The sequence below is a fragment of the Melanostigma gelatinosum genome, assembly GCF_949748355.1.
Source record: "Melanostigma gelatinosum genome assembly, chromosome: 5".
In the NCBI taxonomy this organism is placed as follows: domain Eukaryota; kingdom Metazoa; phylum Chordata; class Actinopteri; order Perciformes; family Zoarcidae; genus Melanostigma; species Melanostigma gelatinosum.
The window spans coordinates 25,404,202-25,422,827 of record NC_136638.1 but is presented as its reverse complement, the minus strand read 5'-3'; the positions used below and the strand labels follow the sequence as shown (position 1 = coordinate 25,422,827).

Below are 18,626 nucleotides of genomic sequence, written 5' to 3'. Positions count from 1 at the left end.
ACGCTGGCAGGCCAACTTGTTCTTGCTGGCAAACTCGTCTTATCTCAGCATCTTCCAATCGTGTCATTCATTATTTGGCCTCTAGCTTATTCGAACTGAGAACTACAGTTTTCAAGGAATACTGACTCCCATTTCATATTGTAGAGCAAAACGTTAAAATATATTGTGCTTGTCTTAACCACAGACCTGTTTCAGGCATCTCGCCAAAAACCCATAAAAAGAACTTTGACTTTGAGACGAAGGAAGCGGAGGTTCTCTGCATGGAGTTAATGTGATGACCAAATGCACAGACACAGAACTTCACAGCACAAACACACACCATTCTACATATTGAATTTATCTTGTGTGCATTTAGTTGATTTACACTGTATTTGACTCCTTTATTCATCGTACTGTGTGTGTCAGTGCATGCCATGGAATTCTGTGACTCATCAGAAAATCATGGCATCATTTGCTCACTGAGACTAATTCCTGTGCATGTATTTTATCCAGCTTTCGCAGTGATTCAGATTGTGATATTGGACGTTTTGGGTTTTGTGCCAGGGGGAGGCCTAAGGGCTTGCCCTACATCATTCATCGTGCCCTTGCCCATAAAGCAGGGCTCTCGTCATTAGCTTGCCACTTGGCGGCCAATTGGTGGAGCAAAAGAGACAAAAGCTGCAGTCCACCTCTGCATGCTCTGATTGCTCTGAGAGAGAGAGAGAGAGAGAGCGAGAGAGTGAGAGAGAGAGGGAGGGAGGGATGGGGGCCTCCTTTTTGGCATGGCGGGCCGCATGTCCTAGTAGGGTGGTTGCGTAGTTGTTTTGGCACAGGACGTCCAGGACAGAGGTAAATGGGGTCTCTATCAGCTCAGAGAGTTTTCAGTTGATTCAGACCCTCGTGGTTTAAAGGAGTTTCCTTGTGCGTGATTTCATTACGCGGAGTAACAGTCAACATCCAACCCAAGGAAAGACACAGAGAGGAAGTTTGTAATCCGCCCACGCGTTTTTTATTTCTGTCATTTCTCAATAAAACAATGATCCTCATATTATTCATAATAGTGCCGCCTTTGTAGTTCTGGCAGGTGTTTGATCCATCGTGAGGACATAACTGACAGATTTGCAGGCACTTCAAGAAGATAGGGGTTCTATTGTCCATGATTTTGACATGAAGTAATGACAGCAAATGAAAGGCTTGGATCAGTCTTGATCCTCTCCCTTCTCGTCGCCTCTTTTGCCTCTTCCCTCACTCTCTCAATTCTTCTCCCGGCCGTTGGATTTTGCCATGCTGTGATCCTCCTGCGCCTCCAGGCCCTCAGGTTATTTGGATATCGCGTGGAGTCAAAGCCCTGTCAGTCACATAAGCAGTGACCTCGCGGGCCCAGCAGATAAGACGTTACATGGCAAGAGGAAATGGCGGGGACAAAAGGCCTGACTATGAAGGCTCGGTGAAGCGAGACTGATCACAACGGCTCTTCAAACTAAAAAAAAAGGCTGCCAAGAATGAAAATATATTGCTTGTGCCTTTTTTCACTTTAGATTGACTGAATCTGATTTGGACTTCATTTGGAAGTGCTTGTCTTTTCATCTGAAGAAAAAAAACAACCAAAGGTGTTCCAAGTTTCCTCTCACAAAAGGATGACTGGAGGGAACATTTTAAAAAATGACAGTGTTATTGGGCAGCGGTGAAAGTTCTTACTCCAAAATGTCAAAATCCAAGAATCAATTATGAGTCTCAGTTATCACGGGTAGACACCAATAAACAAACATTCATTCCAGATTTAACAGTCTCAATAAATGACTTGCACACGAACCCATTTTAGCTGCTCCAGACTCACTGAGGTGGTTGGAATCAGACAAACTTGCCAGTCATTCCGTTACACTGGGAAATTACAAAAGGATGAATGAAGGGCGAGTCTTTGTTTAGGACGGCAGCTTTTTGGGTGGTCCACAGGTTGGAAGCCCTCTGGGAGGGATCAAGGAGACCTCCACATATAATACCAATACGTCGACCTGTTCAAACAGGGTATAGGCGCTAATTCAGAACTCAGCCACAACCAAGAATACATTTTCTTCCCCATTTGCAGATTAATTTTTCTGCAAAGCTACACTTTTCATTCTTCCCATGATTAAATAATTGTAAGTAATTTTGGGGTAAACTGGTTTTAGCCCACGTCTGAGTATAAACCTCAGATATATTACTTTTATAAAAGCATAAGACATCTTACAGCCACAGAAGCCTGAATAAAAACTAAAAATACAGCACAACACAATACAAACCGTTGATTTCAATGATATTGTCCCAAAGACACAAGCCACATGATTATCTCGGGAAATGTTTGCGGAGTCCACACACTCTTTCATTTCAACACCCTACTTTATATTAACACATATTTAAACGTAGGTCTGGGAGCTGCCCAGGACAACCACAGGCCTGCTGGCCACCGAGCCAGTGGTTCAGTTCTTTTTCTCAAGAGCCCCTCGATGGTTGTTGTTCAGGGAGGGAAGCTAAGTACTCATTCAACCCAAAAACACTTCAGTCACAAGCTCTCTTCTAAGTGAAAGGGTTACTGCTGCAAAGATAGATACATACAACCAATTAAACTCAGTTCATCTTTTTGTTTTATTGATGAAACAAATACATGTTTAACCTAATTTAGCTGTGAATTTGCATTGTGTTTAATAGGAGCACACTTATATGTGTTGTAACTTTTAAAGAAACTTAAATGCATATGTTTATTTGCACGTTTGTTTTTGTACATTCTGAAGAACGTATTATACCTTTTTCTTTCGATGCTACATTGCTGATTAGCTATTAATGACATCTGCATCAAGGTTTCTGACATAACTTACCAGACCTAATGGGATTGCGTGCAGTGGTGAGAGCGGGCCACCCTCCATGATGCCTGAGTAGTGTAGGACTCAATGTGTCAGAGGACTCAGGTTACAAGACCCACCATGTCGTTGCTGAGGATTGTGGTTGAACGGTGTTTTTCCCACAATTCACCTTTTATCCTGGAACACAGGTATGGTACTATTAGCACTCCTCGCTCCGTGTTATGCAGTTTCAATAACAGGAGTGGTAACATCATGAACAACATGATTTCAATCTGAGCCAGTTCCAAATACATCTGTGCATCTTATCAGCAGGCTTCTAGCATACCGATACATGACCGTATACAACTGTACAGCCTATATGATCCTATAATAAGTGGATTTGCATCGGTAATACATTTTAAAAAAATGAAATAGGAATATAATTCCAAAGTCTACTCTGGTTTAAGAGGCTTCGTGTGCACATAAAGAAAACTTAAAGGCCTGGCCCACTGAGCAGGAGGTTTGTTTAGTGAATTCAGAAGTTTTAATGGCATCTTTTCTTCATCAACTACATTAAACCCTTGATTGCACAAATGACTGTATGACACTGCTTTACTCGATGATGCTACAGAAGTATCAGCACGAGCCAAAGGCTGTAAGCCGGCGGTTGAAGTGTGTGCCTGCAGTGCCCTCTATTGCCAAGAGAGCAGACTAACAAGCTGGTGTGTTGAGAGTGAAAGCTGAGTGTAGGATACTATATGTTTTCCGAACATATAGTATGTTAAAAGTGAAAAGCTTAAAAGTGAAAGACAGTGTGTTATTGGAACAGGTAAGATAGCTTTTAGTGTGGCCTAAATGGTTCTTAAATGACATCAACTCTAGCGTGAGCATGTCATATAACTGTACATGTATATACAAGTCCATGTGTGTGAGAGTAGGAGAGTGCACGTTTGAGTGATTGTTGTGGGCAAAAAGCCCATAATATGCCTATAATGTATCTATCCATAAACACAAGTTCGGGGTGAATTTGACTGGGATTTTCACCACTTTAGAAACCCTTAAACCATAAAGATAACCCATTAAAATATCCTTAATAGAAAAGTCCTTGTTGGCAAATAGTATAACACATTTTTGAGGGTTTATAAAAACCTTAAACAGAGGAGATAACTAATAGAACCCCTTTAATATATTGCAATCCTATTGTGCATCCATTAATTAACCTGAAACCTGGCTTGAACCCCCACAAATGTAGAGCAACCTGCTGAAAAAAAGAAAGAAACTGGAGCAGCATTTTGTGTTTGTTTTTAGAAAAATAAAGCGAATGAAATAGGCCTGCACACAGTGAGCTTGACTTTATATATTATTTTTTTTCGGCTTGGTAAAGTGGCTTTTTATTCTATATTATATTTGTATTATTTTTTTATTTTTTTCTCGCTTACAGTTTGCAGTTACCCGCCTCCTCCAGATTGTACTAAAGGACACTTCCGGTTTACCCGGAACTACGCTAATTCCCAAAGATGGCGGAGCAAGGTCCGATGGCCATAGCGATGCGGCTACGAAATCAGCTCCAGTCCATCTACAAACTGGACCCGCTGAGGAACGAGGTGAGTGTCCACGTAGTACGTGCTCGTCCGCTCTGGGGCGGACACGTACGGGGACCCGGAACCGCAGCAGAGACCCAGCTAAACAACACGCGTGAGCGGGAGAGCGTTGTCGTCTCCGCGGCGCTGATGGAGAGAGACGAGAAGCAATGCTGAAGCGCTGTGAAGGGAGCTGCGTTTGCGCACGCGTGAACGTGTTGTTCTGGAGCAGCGTGCCGAAATCCTGTCAAGAAACTTGTTCATTTCACTCGTGTTATGCCACATATTCAGCTGTATTCGTAAGTTTTCAACTTGGGAGTTTATACTTGTATTTAAAGCGGCGTGTGTGTGTTAGAACCGGAACGGTAACGGCCGCTGCCCTCCGCGACTTTATTACTGAACGACGAAGTAACAGCGGTTTGTTTTTCGAGCTGCCGTTTGTTTTTGTTTTTAAACGGGAACGCAACGCGTTGTTTTAACGGTTTTTACGCGTGCCGTTCGTCTCAAACCGTCTCCATCAGTCGACATAAAAATGTCAACATTTGACGTTGTGTATGATAATCCAGTGGCCCTCCTGGTGGGAACGTTTCTCATTTCCTAACGTATTTACGTCATTTGTCAGACATGGCCAGGACTACTAACTGGGTCATTACACCGACTAGATCCGGGTTCTGTATTGAAGTCAGTGGAGGGGATGTTTACAGTAAAGTACCGTAATGTGGTAGCTAAATCCTCAATATCTAGCAGTCATAACTCAACTTTAAATCATACATTTCTATGTCATAAAATAGACACCCTGCGCATTCAGTTCGCAGCTACAAAATAAGTTTTCTTTCGACCAAAAAAGAGGGCATTAACCCAACATAATGCAAACATTTTTAAAGTTACTGTTAATGGTTCCGTTGCATATGTTTTGCTTTGAGTTCAAGCCCTGGTTGTGCACCTTTTTGTCATCCGGACAGGAGGAGGTGAAGTTGAAGATCAAGGACCTGAACGAACACATCGTCTGCTACCTGTGCGCGGGTTACTTCATCGACGCCACGACGATTACAGAGTGTTTGCACACCTGTGAGTATGAACGGAGCTGGACAAGAATAGTTTGCACGTCATTAACGCGACTGAAGTCAAACGGAGTGAGAATGAAATGTCTCTCCTTTCTCTCTGCTCTACAGTCTGCAAAAGCTGCATTGTGAAATACCTGCAAACGAGCAAGTACTGTCCAATGTGCAACATCAAAATCCATGAAACGCAGCCTTTACTCAACCTCAAACTGGACCGAGTGATGCAGGACATCGTCTACAAACTGGTGCCCGGACTGCAAGAAAGTACGTAAAACAACACCGCTGTCTGTGTGACCTAAATGATCAGCTCTATTGAGGGCTAATATTCATAAAATAATGTTTAACTAGCAACACATGTGACGTCACAGCTGAAGACTAGATCATTATTGACATCATCAAACAGTGTAAATACCATATTTCTTTTGGGATATTTGAAAATCAGTATTGTCTCTATGTCTGTCTTTTTTTGTCTAATATCAATCTCGGTGTTTGAACAGGCGAAGACAAGAGAATAAAGGAGTTTTATCAGTCCCGTGGGCTAGAGAGAGTCATCCAGCCGACGGGAGACGGTAAGTCTTCCACTTAGTGAAGTCTCAGTGTGTGATTAAGGTGGTGTGTACGTGGATTGAAGAGATCAGTGTGTTTTTGTTCATATCTGTGACGTATTTGGTGTTTCTCTGTGATTTCAGTGGTGTTTGTTTCTGAACGGCACATTACCAAAGTGGCAGTACATTTAGCAACACTTTATGAAAATATGTCTGTTTTAACAGTCTTTGTTCAATTTTTTGACTTTTCTAGCTCTTCATATTCTCTCAGTAATTTTGATTTTGATGTCTCATCAAAATCTGACACTTTGAAACGATTTGGGGACTATTTGTTTGCAGTACTGATGTGTTCATTTAACAGTTCAAACACGGCTCAGCCATCACTGGAGCTAGACATTTTAATCATGCAATTAGACATGCTTACAATACACTGCACATCACATCATGTACTTTTTCTCGACTACCAGACTCGGCTTGAATCAAGAAATGTAGAAGTTGTCGTGAAGTAGCTGTAGGTTGAATCACTGTTACGTTTTTATCAGTTGCAGATTGTTAAACTCTTGCATGCATAGAGTAGTATGATATTACCAAACAGTTGTTTGCTTCAGTGGCAGGTGCTGCAACAGAATCTGTATCGTGTAGTGTGTAGTCTGTAGCTAGTTGCTGCTCTGATTCCCAGTCAGACATCCTGATTCATGTTTGATTTTCCGTGTCTCCAGATGCTATACCCGATGCCACAGGTCTACCATACACGAGCTTCGACCATTCAAAAGCCCACTTCTACAGATACGATGAGCAGGTGTCGCTCTGTTTAGAAAGGCTAAGGTGAGCTTTTGTCTCTGGTTATCTTTCAAGTCATGCAATGAACAATGAAGATTAGCCGGATCAAATGTAAATAAAATAAGCTCTCACGTTAAACCTGTCTGATATGCACGTTTCAAAACCGTGTGCTCTGTTTCGTCTTCACAGTTCATCGCTTGCTGGAAAAGACAAAACGAAACTCGCTCTTCAGGTGAGTCATCCAAACCGAATCACAGATTTATTCAGCGCTGTATTTCAGTTCAGTCTGTGTACTTAGTGAAATTGCCGAGCTGGTTACGGATGCTTTCAAAACGACTCGGCTCACAGGTTTGCAAAAACATGTCTCCGGGGGCACATTTCTGAAGCCCGAGCGAGTCATTTTCTACCCTTAAGTGCTTTGAAAATACATGGCACAATGGCAGCAGCAGCAGCAGCAGAATCCACTCTGCGCTGGTTACTCTGGCTGCCTCATATTCACGGAGGGTCGGGATAAGTGGGCCGAGCACACCAGTGAGGCATATAATCATTCTTTATTTTCACCACCAAACCGCTCATTTCTCCGGACTTTTTCGAATCGTTTGAGAAAGTGTTTTGCGACAACTCAAGATTTGTAAAAGAACTATAAAGACATGTTTAAACTATTGAACACTATTTAGCAGACAGAAAAATGTGCTTTGGACACAAACGAGGTGCTAATTATGACCGTGGTGCCATTATGTTCGTAAAGAGTATATAGTAGTGTGTATGTTCATTTTTCACTTTATTCGGCCAGCAGAGGGCGCTGTTGTTCAACATGTGCCTGTGTGTAGTACCTCAACGCATCCAAGTTTGGACTCAAATCAAGAATTCAGATTTAGTATGTTTTTGAACTGTTTTTATCTCTATAAGATTTGATAGATTCTCTAATCTCAGCACACATTTCCCTGTGTTTCCATGAGATGAAAGCTGTAATATTCAAACGGACCAGTAGCTTGTTGTTTTGGTCTTTTAATCATATTTAACAGAAGAAGGATATCTAGAATGAAGTCACGTAGGATGTGAACATTAGTGGTTTTGGTGACGTGTTGCTGGCATCGGCAGCAATGTCCTCCTGGAAAATGTGCAGATTGAAATGTTTGTCTAATGTTACCTCGTGTAATGGGAACACCATCTTTGGTTCCATTCCAGACTCTCGATATATGCAGTTGTGTTTCCCTCTAACCTCTGTGTGAACTATTAAAAATAGGATCAACATGTTGACTCTCAGCCTTTTTGTTCCATGCTGTCCTCTCTCCCCTGCACCTCCATTCATAACCCGATGTTTTTACCGAGGTGGCTTTTAAAGAATTACTGTCTTTCACTGCATTCAGGCGTAAAAGAAGGAAGGAAAGCTCTCCGGCTTCAGAGTGTAATAAGTCAGATGGGAGTGGAAAACGTCGAGCAGTTGGCTCGAAATGTAACCTGAGTGTTTCCTGTGGAAATGTGTTCCGTCACCTTTTGTGACGGTAAACTTTGGACATTATAAAAACGAAGATATCTGAATGCCGAAGTGAAAACCGGCAGCCAGCAAATGTAAAAAGACGTTTACAACTGACACGCTTTTTACTTTATCTGGACAACAAAACCGAAAGTGTCAGTCAGCTACAAGTGATGCAGTGATTGTGTTTCCATGGTGCAGCTACGTGTTACATATCGGGGTGAATCACGCATTTTAACCTGCTTCATGAACAAGAAACCCGCTAACGTGCTCCAGAGTTGCAGCAATAAACCAACGTGTTCAGCTGTGCGTTATTTATTGGAATGACCTCCTTCACGTCGTCGTGTCTTGATCACGTTGTTCGTCATAAGTCTGTTCAGTGGATGTTTGACTTTGTCTCCGCAGCAGAAGTTCGTCCGGTGTTCTGTCCGTGCGGAGGTGAGACACCTACGGAAAGTGCTGTGTCATCGTCTGAACGTGGAGAAACACCAGGTCAGTCAATAGTCCTCATTGATCCGATAGAAGGAGACGTGATGGTACACGCGACATTAAAGATTCCTCTATTTATTTGGCTTCTGCTGATGAGGACTAATGTGTGAAACTGCTATCGCGCTGCTTCACTCTCACTTCAAAAGACGAACTACATCTTCTGAGGTAATTCTACATGTCACATGTGAACATGGACTGCTGCTGCATCAGTGGTCGGCTCGGGGACGGTGTCTTGTTGAGGCTGGTGACATTCAAGGCTCCTGTGTCATTAATTCAATATTTATTGGGGCGTTATTGCCGAAGACTTTCCAAATTCACGTGTGAAATGAAACGTGTTCCCACAAAGTAAGACTGACTCAGTCGGTTTGGAAAACACGCTGTGATTTGTGTGATTGGTCCCACAGAACTGTCTCAATTACTGAGGAGTTTACCATGAGGAGTTTACCATGAGTCCTTTGTGTTAGATCTGCACATGTTGATCTTAATGTGGTTAATTAAGCAAAATCCCAAAGCAGGAAAGAGCAGAACTCTGTTGGCTTTCGACCCTTAATGGCTCTCAAAGTCCGTCCCTGTCTGGGTTTCATCAGCCAATAAAGTTGTCGTGTTTCTCTGGTGACTCGGCTCTGTGGGGTGAATGGATTTCCTGTGACTTCCTCTCAGTGTGGAGCTCCGTCGAGGTGCTTTTGGGTTAAATCCTCCATCAAATAACGCGTGTTCATAACTGATTAAGCCACGGTTACCAAAATAATCAGTTTGTCTTGTTGACATCCGTCATGAACCCAAATTGTGTGTTTTCAGTTGGGGGGGGTATTTGTGCTTCCTCGTCGCATGTTTTTTACGAGCAGCAAACGGGTTTTGTCATATAAAAAACAATGGCAGATGTTGCTTTCGGATTCCCCTTCACATCTGTTTGTGTGGTCTCCCTATAGGTCCAGATGTTGTTCAATAACGAGTCTCTGCCCGATCACATGACCATGAAACGGTTATGGCTCTCACACTGGTTTGGCAAGGTACAGTACAGCCGCTGTTAGCTCGTGCCAACTGCGCATTCCTTCAGTTTCTACTGTAGTTCCTTTTAAGTTCATTGAGAATGTTGTCGACATTTAAACATCATTTTAAATGAAATAAAATATCTTCAGTGGTAGTGTGCCGTGTTAGATTTGACACATAATAAAAGAATAACTTAGTTTGATCTGTTTTGCAGATGTTGATGGCGCCGTGAAGTGTTTCCATCCCACATATATAATATTTAAAATCTTTTCTCCTCTAGGCCCAACCTTTAGTTCTTCACTACACCATCAAGGACAAAAGGACCAGATAGGACATGTTTTCACTCTGAGGACAGCTGTAGATATTTTGTACAATACATATTCTATTTTAATAGTGTTTGTGTACATATACTTATTTTCCTTGTTTTGTATTTTTGAAAAATAAATTTTGAAATGGGAAATAGTTTGTATTACTCTGTTACGGGACAGTATGCTTTCACCTGCGTGTAGATTTACTGTGTGTGTGTGTGTGTGTGTGTGTGTGTGTGTCCTGTAGTATCCTCAGCCTTTGAACAGGTTTTATATTAAAGTGTGCTTTGACTTTCTGCAGTTTTATTTCACTTCTATTTGAAGACCTCGGTAGTTTCTTGTACTTTGTCTTACACAAGCGTTGCAAAGAGTAAATGGTTTTGTTTCTTGCTGTCTTTATGTCACAAAGTGTGATTAATGACATCGTGACTTTCTATCCAAAGCCGGCCTACAGTCCCCCGTAGTACGTGTTGTATTTTACGTTGATGTCGAGGGAAAATAAGTACCGGTATGAACCACCAGCATGCTGCAGTTTAATGGAGATGATCAAAGTATTTAACGTACAGTAAAGATAATAAGTCCACTTCATCCTGCAGCGTTTTAATATCACATCAAACATACCAGCTGTCCAACATGATGCCATTCACCTTTTTAAATGCTTAAATTCAAGCAGCTACTCATACTGATCGCCAGAGAAGTTGCAAAGAAATCTCTTCCTCGCCCAACTAAAGACGTCTGTAGCAGCACTCCTATTGGTTTGAAATGGTGTCGCGACGCTGCATTCGGCTCCGTTCTTTACAAACCCGCTCCGTCAAGTTTCACAGGGGCTGTGAGTGGACGGTGATTCTGGACGCCGACTTGGCCGTTCTCTTGAATCCATTCCTGCAGCTTTGGGCTTCATGTTGGAGGTTATTGCCTGACTGGAGAATACATCTTCTCTCGGGTTGCAGTTCTTCTGCAGACTGCAGCAGCTTTTTGGGCCTTCTGGAGTTTGTTGCAGAGACTCATCTCCTCAGTAAGAGGCTAACGCCGCTGGGCTGTTGCTCTGTGATACATGATTCTGGTGATGGTGCAGCGAGTAATACGATGATCAAAAATGTCACTCTGTCAGTGTCCTGTACCCGCCCTCTGGCAAACACGGACCACAGAGTCTGAATGTTCACAGCAGGATCTGCACCGTGTAACTCGCAGCTCCTTCAGGTTCCAGATCTCTCGGTCTGCTCACAGATTCACAGCTGTGCTGTTCGCTCCATATTTATAAACATATATATTTATATTTATAATGCACTTCACTGTGATTATTCAGTGCCCCCTCCCGAAGTAGTGCTAGTTCAGTAACTGACAGATTATTTTGTGTTGTGTATGATTTAGATGCAGGTGCATTTTAGATTACGTGTGATCTTATTTCATCTCATTGTATAACTTCTAAAATCAAATGATTTAGATACAAGTCAAAGCATTTATTCATTTTTCTTTTAAAATATTTGTACTACTTTAAAATCAGTCTTTTGTTTTTTCTTAGATATTAGAAAGGCTTATTTTTCCTTCCTACAGTGCCTGAAAAGTAATTTTATAGCCACGTATACAATATAGTGGACATAGCCGACAGACGGTTTGGATTAGAGACGTCGTTTTCTAATTGGAGCATTATTAAACCTGTTTTGTTGTTGACTTAAAGGAGCTTAAACGATGTGTTGTTGCTCTGACATAAAGCTGGAGGACTTGCAAGAGACAGATTTCAACATGAACGGTCAAAGTTGATGCAGAGATGTCCAGACTTTTCATCGCCAGCATTAGCTGATCTCCAAAACTGCTGGAAACTACATTTCCAACAATGCAACTCAACAGATTCTTTCATGAGTTGACATCTTTAAAACTCCACATCCCCAGTTTAAAGACACGTTTTCCTCTTATTGTTTTATTGTCTTGGATAACTCATCAGGCTTATTATTGTTGACTTTAGAAAGCCACACACAGACGCAGTGAGTGGAGTGAATGCCCCTTTAAGCAGCACAATGTAAACGCAGTGCAGCTGACATTCCGCCTGCTGCTTTGCTAGATTAAAGCGCTGTGAAGGCTTGGCAAAGGATCGCGATAGTTTTTGACGCCGTTCAAGGTTTCTTCAGAACTAGATTTCTCTCCGCACCTTCTCTCTTTGGATCGTCCTCCCAGCCTGACACTAGGTGGCACACTCGGTGCTCTTCAGACGCGCGGCCGGAGGGAGGCTTTGATGTGCGCGATCCTGTCCAGAGAGAAAGGAACGGCTCTGATAACCTGACACGGCTCTGATCATCTAAACACGCCTTTCTACAGTAGCGCGTGCTGCAGCAGCCACATTTCAACAACGCCTTGCTGTTGCACGTGTGACATCTTGAATATCCTGTTGAGAAATTACCCTGGAGTACAAAATCAAATGCATTTTTCTTTTTCTTTCTTTTAAACATTGGGATAATATTGTGTAGGTTAAACTGTGTTTTTGTTCCACTGTACAATATCAGTGTTTGGTGTTGATGAGTTTAGATTTCATATAAAAGAAGGCCATGTGTCCATCAAGGGCAGAGCAGTTTTCCATTTTACTGCAGAGGTCAATAACGTGGAATAAGGTGTAAAGACTTGTCTGTTCTCTTTCACGTGAGCTATTTTTACATTTTCCCAATCACCTTCAGTTCCAAATCAGGCCCCTGGCCATGTTTGTAAATGGCGAATAAAATGAACTTGTAAACCTGCACACCAGTCAGAAGCATAACACACACACACACGCACACGCACACACGCATATTATGGGTTTCCACCAGCCACCCTTATAAAGCCGGAGCAAGTCCCTTCAGGGCACTGGCATGTTGAAAACACAAGAACCTCCCAAAGCTGTGACCTTTTAGCCCAAAATAGAGAATTTCAGGTTCCTGTTGGACCGTTCAGTTTGTTTAATTTTTCTGATCATAACACATTAGAAAACTGTATATAAATGTGACCCCCCCCCCCCCCCCCAACAAGGGGAGCCCTGTTTTGGAGAGCTTGTTTGTGTGATTCACCTGAGATTTGATGAATACACTCGGCTGTGAGGGTGAAATGTTGATGCAGTCACTCAATGTGAGAAATGAAAATAATACAGATAATAGTTAACTGTGTTTTATATTGAGTTGTTTAAATGCTTTTCAGTTTTAAATTGCATAATGAAAGAATAGAATAAAACCTGAAAACTGTTGGAATGTCAATGAATAAACGATCATTTTAGAATGTTTGCAATATCTAAATTAAATATTATAAATAAAATATAGTTGATAGAGTTGAATCAGGACTTCTCCCGTTTGTCCACTGACTTGTATTTAAATGCGCATGTTGTCCCTCCTGCCGGTGCAGTGGCTCCATAATAAAAGGCCGGCTTGACTTTTCAACCTCCACGATTCCAGCCGATTACTTCTATTGTGTGCACCAGCCTGCTTTTCTACTCACCCCCCAAAAAAGAATCAGAAAAGTCTGTCCTAACGAGCCCTTTAGGTCTCAAAGTCTGTCTTGATGTATTTATTTTTATAAGCATGTGGCAGAGAGAGGGCCTGATGTCATGTTTCCTTTGCGAAAATGATTTAGAATATCGGTTCGATCGGCCTTCTAACTTGCAAGTTTATTAAGATTGTCGGAGTTTGTATTTATTTTAGTCACAAGAGAAATTCAGAGATTAAATTAAAAAAAATAACCACCTCATGAAATACATTTCAACGCTTTGAAGCCGAACATTTCGATTTGTTTTCTCTCTTGAATATCCACAACTTCAGACGAATGAGCCTATACTTCCAAATAAAATAATAACGGTGTCCAACTCTCCAAATGAAGAATAAAATGAACTCGATGGGTAACATGACACTTGACTCGCGCACAAAAGGAGCTAATCCGTGTCCTGCAGACGGGTTTATACTGAACACCATGCATACTCTTGTTTTAGTGTAAATGTATTGTCGAATAACTACGACACCACATCTCTCCCCTCCCTTACGCACGCACGCACACACACACTCACACACCAAACTGTTACAAATGGTCGGCCAACAGCAGCAGCACGCCGTATTTCCACTGCCTCCCATTGAGCTTTATTCATTAGGATCCTCACACTAAGCCATTTGCTATTCATGGGAGACTTCTCTCTCTCTCCAAACAAACCCGGGGCCAGAGTGGCAGATGCGTGCCCATTATTGCCCGCGGCCCGGTGGAAGCTGTTTTATGTAAGGCAAAGGCGGGTTAAGCTAATCAATCATGTCGACTAGTTGTGTTAAAGACGATTCATAGAAGGAGGAAGAAAACATATGGCGCAGGGGCTGCGCGCAAGCTTTTCTTAACACCGCAGCCAGACCGGGACCTTCTTGTGGCAAGATGCATTCAAAGCCGGCCGAAAGAATGGGAATAAAGGCAGCTAATTGAAGTCCCGGCACTTCCAGGCTGAAAGCAGGGGTCAGTAATTCAACAGGGTCAGTTTTTACCAAGCAGAGCAGATTTCTTTTGGGAAGGGGAGTGCATATTTTAAGTTTTTGCTTAATCTTTCAGGACAAATCCCTGTGCTATTATGTTATTATATTCTTATAAAAGTCACTTTATGTGACTTTCTCTACAGCATTCCTGTAGAATGCATGTAGAGTTTACTGGCCATCTTTACATATAATATATAATATATCGTGATTTAACATGTTGTTCTCCATATTGTCTGTTACCTTCTACGATATTAACTGCCCCTTTAAGTAGCATTTATTGCGGTGTAATATTTTTCCTTCCTGTGTCATCCTTCATTTTTAATTACTTTATACGTTTATGCACAATCACACAGGCAATCATGCCGAGAGCTCCTTGAAATATCATATAACCTTTATTTACATAGATGCTGATTAAATAGAATGTTACAATAAAATGATGGGATGTGGATGTTTGATCTATGTACAGAACTCAGAGCGTGTAAAAGTGTGCAGTCGATGATAAGTGATGCATCCTTTGCGCTGCGAACAGGCCTGCATGCTTGCAGAAACACTCTTAAATGCAGAAAGAAGAAGACAAATAATAATTGTACACTTCAGGAGGGATGGAGCGACACATCGAGCCCGGGCTGTGCGTGTACAAACAAAGGGTGGTTTAAATATTTGGCAGATCCGATTCCTTTAACAGAAGAATACGAATAAATGACAAGCAACAATAATTGCACAACTTTCCATCCCCCCCCCCCCCCCCCACGTAAAAACGGGCGTGAAAAAAAAATGTTCACACAATTTTCAGTCTTACTGTACCATAACAGTTTGGGTTGTCTGAAGGGAAACCAGATATTCCTCAAATACGGTGGAGAAACCTAAACGACAGACTTGGAAGGATTTACAAGTCCGATAAATAAATTAGATTGAGAAAAAAAAGAGGAGAGGCAAAAAAATATCTTGAAATGTTTTTAAATGTATATATTCTCCTTTTTTTTGTTCATATCCGTGCAAAAAAGTTTGGGAAGAAGAAAAAAAGTCCCCTTTTTAATATTCTTTTTAGTTGTTGCTTATGAAAAACACAAGGCCCCCTGACTGTCAATCGTCCACCTCGATTTCCTCGTCGTCCTCCGAGAATTCATCCGTAGTTTGGTCTCTGGAGGAGGAGGGGGACTGTGGGAAGGCCCGGTGTCCTTCGGAGGTCGGGGAGACACTGGGCGACCTGGCCTCGGGGCCCCCACCCTCCTCAATGCTCTCCATGCTGACGAGCTTCTGCAGCGTCTGCGGGTTGATTTTCTTTAGCGACTCCACGTCCGCTTTCATCTCCTCCAGGTCCCGCTTGAGTTTGGCCCTGCGGTTCTGAAACCAGGTGATGACCTGCGCGTTGGAGAGCCCCAGCTGCTGCGCGATCTGGTCGCGGTCGGCCGGAGAGAGGTACTTCTGGTACAAAAACCTCTTCTCCAGCTCGTAAATCTGGTGGTTCGTGAAGGCTGTCCGCGACTTTCTCCTCTTTTTCGACGTCTGCCTCTGTCCGAACGCGTTGACATGCTCGCGACCTTGGAGGGGTGGAAGAAGGGAAACATACGAGACGAATGAAACAAATGCGAGGGTCACTCAACCCACCCCCCCCCCCCCCAAACTACAGCAACAACAGAGGACTCTGCCTAACAGGCCTGTCCTCGGTTTACACGCTTGCTTTTCTCTTTTTCCTTAGAGCCAAATATAAATCTTTCCTTGATTTCAATAGTGACGAGACACATTTTAAGAACTTTGCTGAGCTCCACTGAGCTGCTAATTTAAAAAAGGCTGTCGCTATTGTCACAAATATAGAAAATATCACCGAAAATAAGTGAAATAATTCATCAAAATGGCGTAGCACCATATTGTGGGCCAAACAAACATGTTACACACTATTAGAATTGTTCGGTTAATGTTTTTGCAGTTCAACAGACATTCACATCAGTCAGTGTGTGATCTACGTTTATCTGTCAGTCTGTCCATTTTCCTCCAACATAGCTCTGCATGGAAGTACGAGCCATAATGTCTGTTTACTTTTCGACAGCACGCTGAGTATATCGGACGGTTTGATCAGTTTAACAGATCTTATGCATGCACATTAAATGCGTAAATTAGTCTTTTTCCATTTACGCATTCCTATACAGCTGTCCGAGCGTTTCCACATCTAAAGTCAAAACAAACCAGCTGTGAGTCAGCTGTGGTCGTGACGCTCGCTTCTCTTCAAAACCTGCATGAAATCAGTTCCATCCATCTGAAAACGTGTATTTGAATAAAAAAACGACGGAATGTGTTTACCTTCTGCTGCCTGGATAACGCTGACTTCCAGCCCCTTGAACGTTTTGCTGGCGAGCTCCTCCAGCGCGCACAGCGGCGACGAGGGAGTGGTGATCCCGTTCCGCGCAGAGTTAGAGCCCGTGACTTTCTCCAGCACTCTGGGCGGACAGATACTGGCGACCGACTTCTTTACCGAGGGTTTGTTAAGGATATCCTCAATGCTGAACGGCGTTAAAGGCTTGTTGGAGTTGGCCGGCGGTGGCAGCTGGTCCAGGGGAGCCCGTCTCCTCTCCTCGCCGCTGGACTGTAACATAGAACCTGCCTTCATGTCTTTACTGGAGGTCATCGCAGTCGCGAATAATCGCTACTTCCAGAAAAGTTGATTATTTCATTCAACTGGCAGTTTTCCTCTGCGTTTCTCGTAGACCCCCCTCTCTATGTTGACACTCAAAGCCGCAACTTAGCTCGCCTGAGAGCTTTCCTCCAAAATAACCATGCTCCGGGCGTAGTTTGAAAAGGCAGCCGGACTGTATTCCCCTCAGAGAGTCGCAGTTCCTCTGCCGAGCTCCATGTAGATCTTTAGGCAGTAACAGACTGGAGGGGGTGAATCCCTGCAAGAGTAAAAAAAGCTGTCTCAAGCAGCAAGAAAAAGAAAGCGACCGCTAACGAGTTATTGTTGATTGGGCGAAGTTCAATTAGAGTAACACTACACTACTTGCTGACCCGCTGCTGCGTCTTAAAGGGCCGGACCGTAATAACTAATTGGACGTGGGGGATAGGAGGAGTCTGTTGCTGCCGAGGAGAAAGATGCCCTGAATGTTTATGCATCTGTTTCCCTCTGCTGGTGTGTTCTGCTAGAAAGGGAGAGCTGATGGCCATTAAGATACTGCCACCAGCATCTTTGCATTATGGAAAAGTTTTGAAGGAAACAGGGAGCCAACAGCGGTCTCCAGCCGTGATATTTATTTAGTCATTTTTGTGCGTAATTACGCATAGAGCGGTATGCGTAAAGTGCGCATTAGGCGCTGTGTTGTACGAGAATTTGGCTTAAAATAGCCACAATGAGCACATCTAAGGATCTGACTGTGAAGTCTATGAAACTGATTTGCCTACAAGTAAACAGAAGCTGTTTAACCCATTGTTCAACACGAAGGCTGATGGATTTTTCTTCTTCTTTATGAAGCAGAGAAGTGATGCTTCTAATCTGAAACCAAAAATGTATGTATATTTAAATAATAGCTCGTATTCCCTGTATCAATCTGATACCCACAAATATTATAAAGGTTTCATTTATGAGACTGAAAAAATATTTGTATTATTTAAAAAAAAAGAAAAAACATGTCAGGGTTGAATTTGTTCATTCCTTTTTGTTCATGCTGTTTATTTATGTTTTATAATTCTTCCTCGGTATATCACACGCGCCGATGTGACCCTGCAGGTACAATCCACAGTTACACTTCTGTAATTGAATGCGTAGCGTGAAACAAGCTGATAATAGAAGGTGACGCCGTGCTGTTGCTCAGAGTCTGAGGTCGGACAAATGTGATTTTTACTGATGAAGCTTTTAGGATGTAAAGATGGAAACGAATATCGAGAGACTAAACGGGGACGAGCCGGACGCCGAGGAGAGCGGCAGGTACGTCTGCTCAGAGGAAACACCGCGTTTTATTTAAGGCTCGTCAACTTCAACGCATTTAGCTGTTGTCGCCACGTGGGTCCTTCATTCGTTTTAATACATTTTTAGAGAATGCAAATAACATGTATAGAACGAAATATACATTTTGCAGGTGTGAGAAAAATGCAACGGAAGTAAACTCGTTTTATTCGCGAAATAGAACAAAAGCTTAACAGTACAGTAAAATAT

At 42.5% G+C, this 18,626-nt stretch overlaps 2 protein-coding genes across 4 annotated transcripts; one reads left to right on the top strand and one right to left on the bottom strand.

The window, feature by feature from the left end:
* Nucleotides 1-4,292: 4,292 nt before the first annotated feature.
* On the top strand, nucleotides 4,293-10,163 carry pcgf1 (polycomb group ring finger 1; the record flags this gene model as incomplete). Of its 3 annotated transcripts, none has more annotated exons than XM_079269121.1 (9): nucleotides 4,293-4,399; nucleotides 5,338-5,443; nucleotides 5,548-5,700; nucleotides 5,934-6,005; nucleotides 6,701-6,806; nucleotides 6,951-6,993; nucleotides 8,647-8,730; nucleotides 9,657-9,737; nucleotides 9,998-10,163. In XM_079269121.1, 9 exons carry the CDS (start codon nucleotides 4,313-4,315, stop codon nucleotides 10,046-10,048), a joined length of 783 nt encoding a protein of 260 aa, XP_079125247.1. In that variant the 3' UTR covers nucleotides 10,049-10,163. The 3 variants fall into 3 exon arrangements, with proteins under 3 accessions (XP_079125247.1, XP_079125246.1, XP_079125245.1); XM_079269120.1 differs by having other exon boundaries at nucleotides 4,313-4,399; nucleotides 5,341-5,443; nucleotides 8,644-8,730; XM_079269119.1 differs by having other exon boundaries at nucleotides 4,313-4,399; nucleotides 8,644-8,730.
* Nucleotides 10,164-15,259: 5,096 nt separating this feature from the next.
* lbx2 (ladybird homeobox 2) lies at nucleotides 15,260-17,319 on the bottom strand. Its single transcript, XM_079268368.1, has 2 exons — nucleotides 16,784-17,319; nucleotides 15,260-16,026 (listed from the first exon to the last, which is right to left on the bottom strand). The coding sequence occupies exons 1-2, from the start codon at nucleotides 17,106-17,108 to the stop codon at nucleotides 15,569-15,571; spliced, it is 783 nt and encodes a 260-aa protein (XP_079124494.1). The 5' UTR covers nucleotides 17,109-17,319; the 3' UTR covers nucleotides 15,260-15,568.
* Nucleotides 17,320-18,626: the final 1,307 nt, after the last annotated feature.

Bases quoted from the DNA above. Each gene is read 5' to 3' on its own strand.
- lbx2 (XM_079268368.1), bottom strand. From the start codon at position 17,108: ATGACCTCCAGTAAAGACATGAAGGCAGGTTCTATGTTACAGTCCAGC. The intron at 16,027-16,783 runs GTAAACACATTC...CACCCCTCCAAG, and splicing joins CGTTATCCAGGCAGCAGAAG to GTCGCGAGCATGTCAACGCG.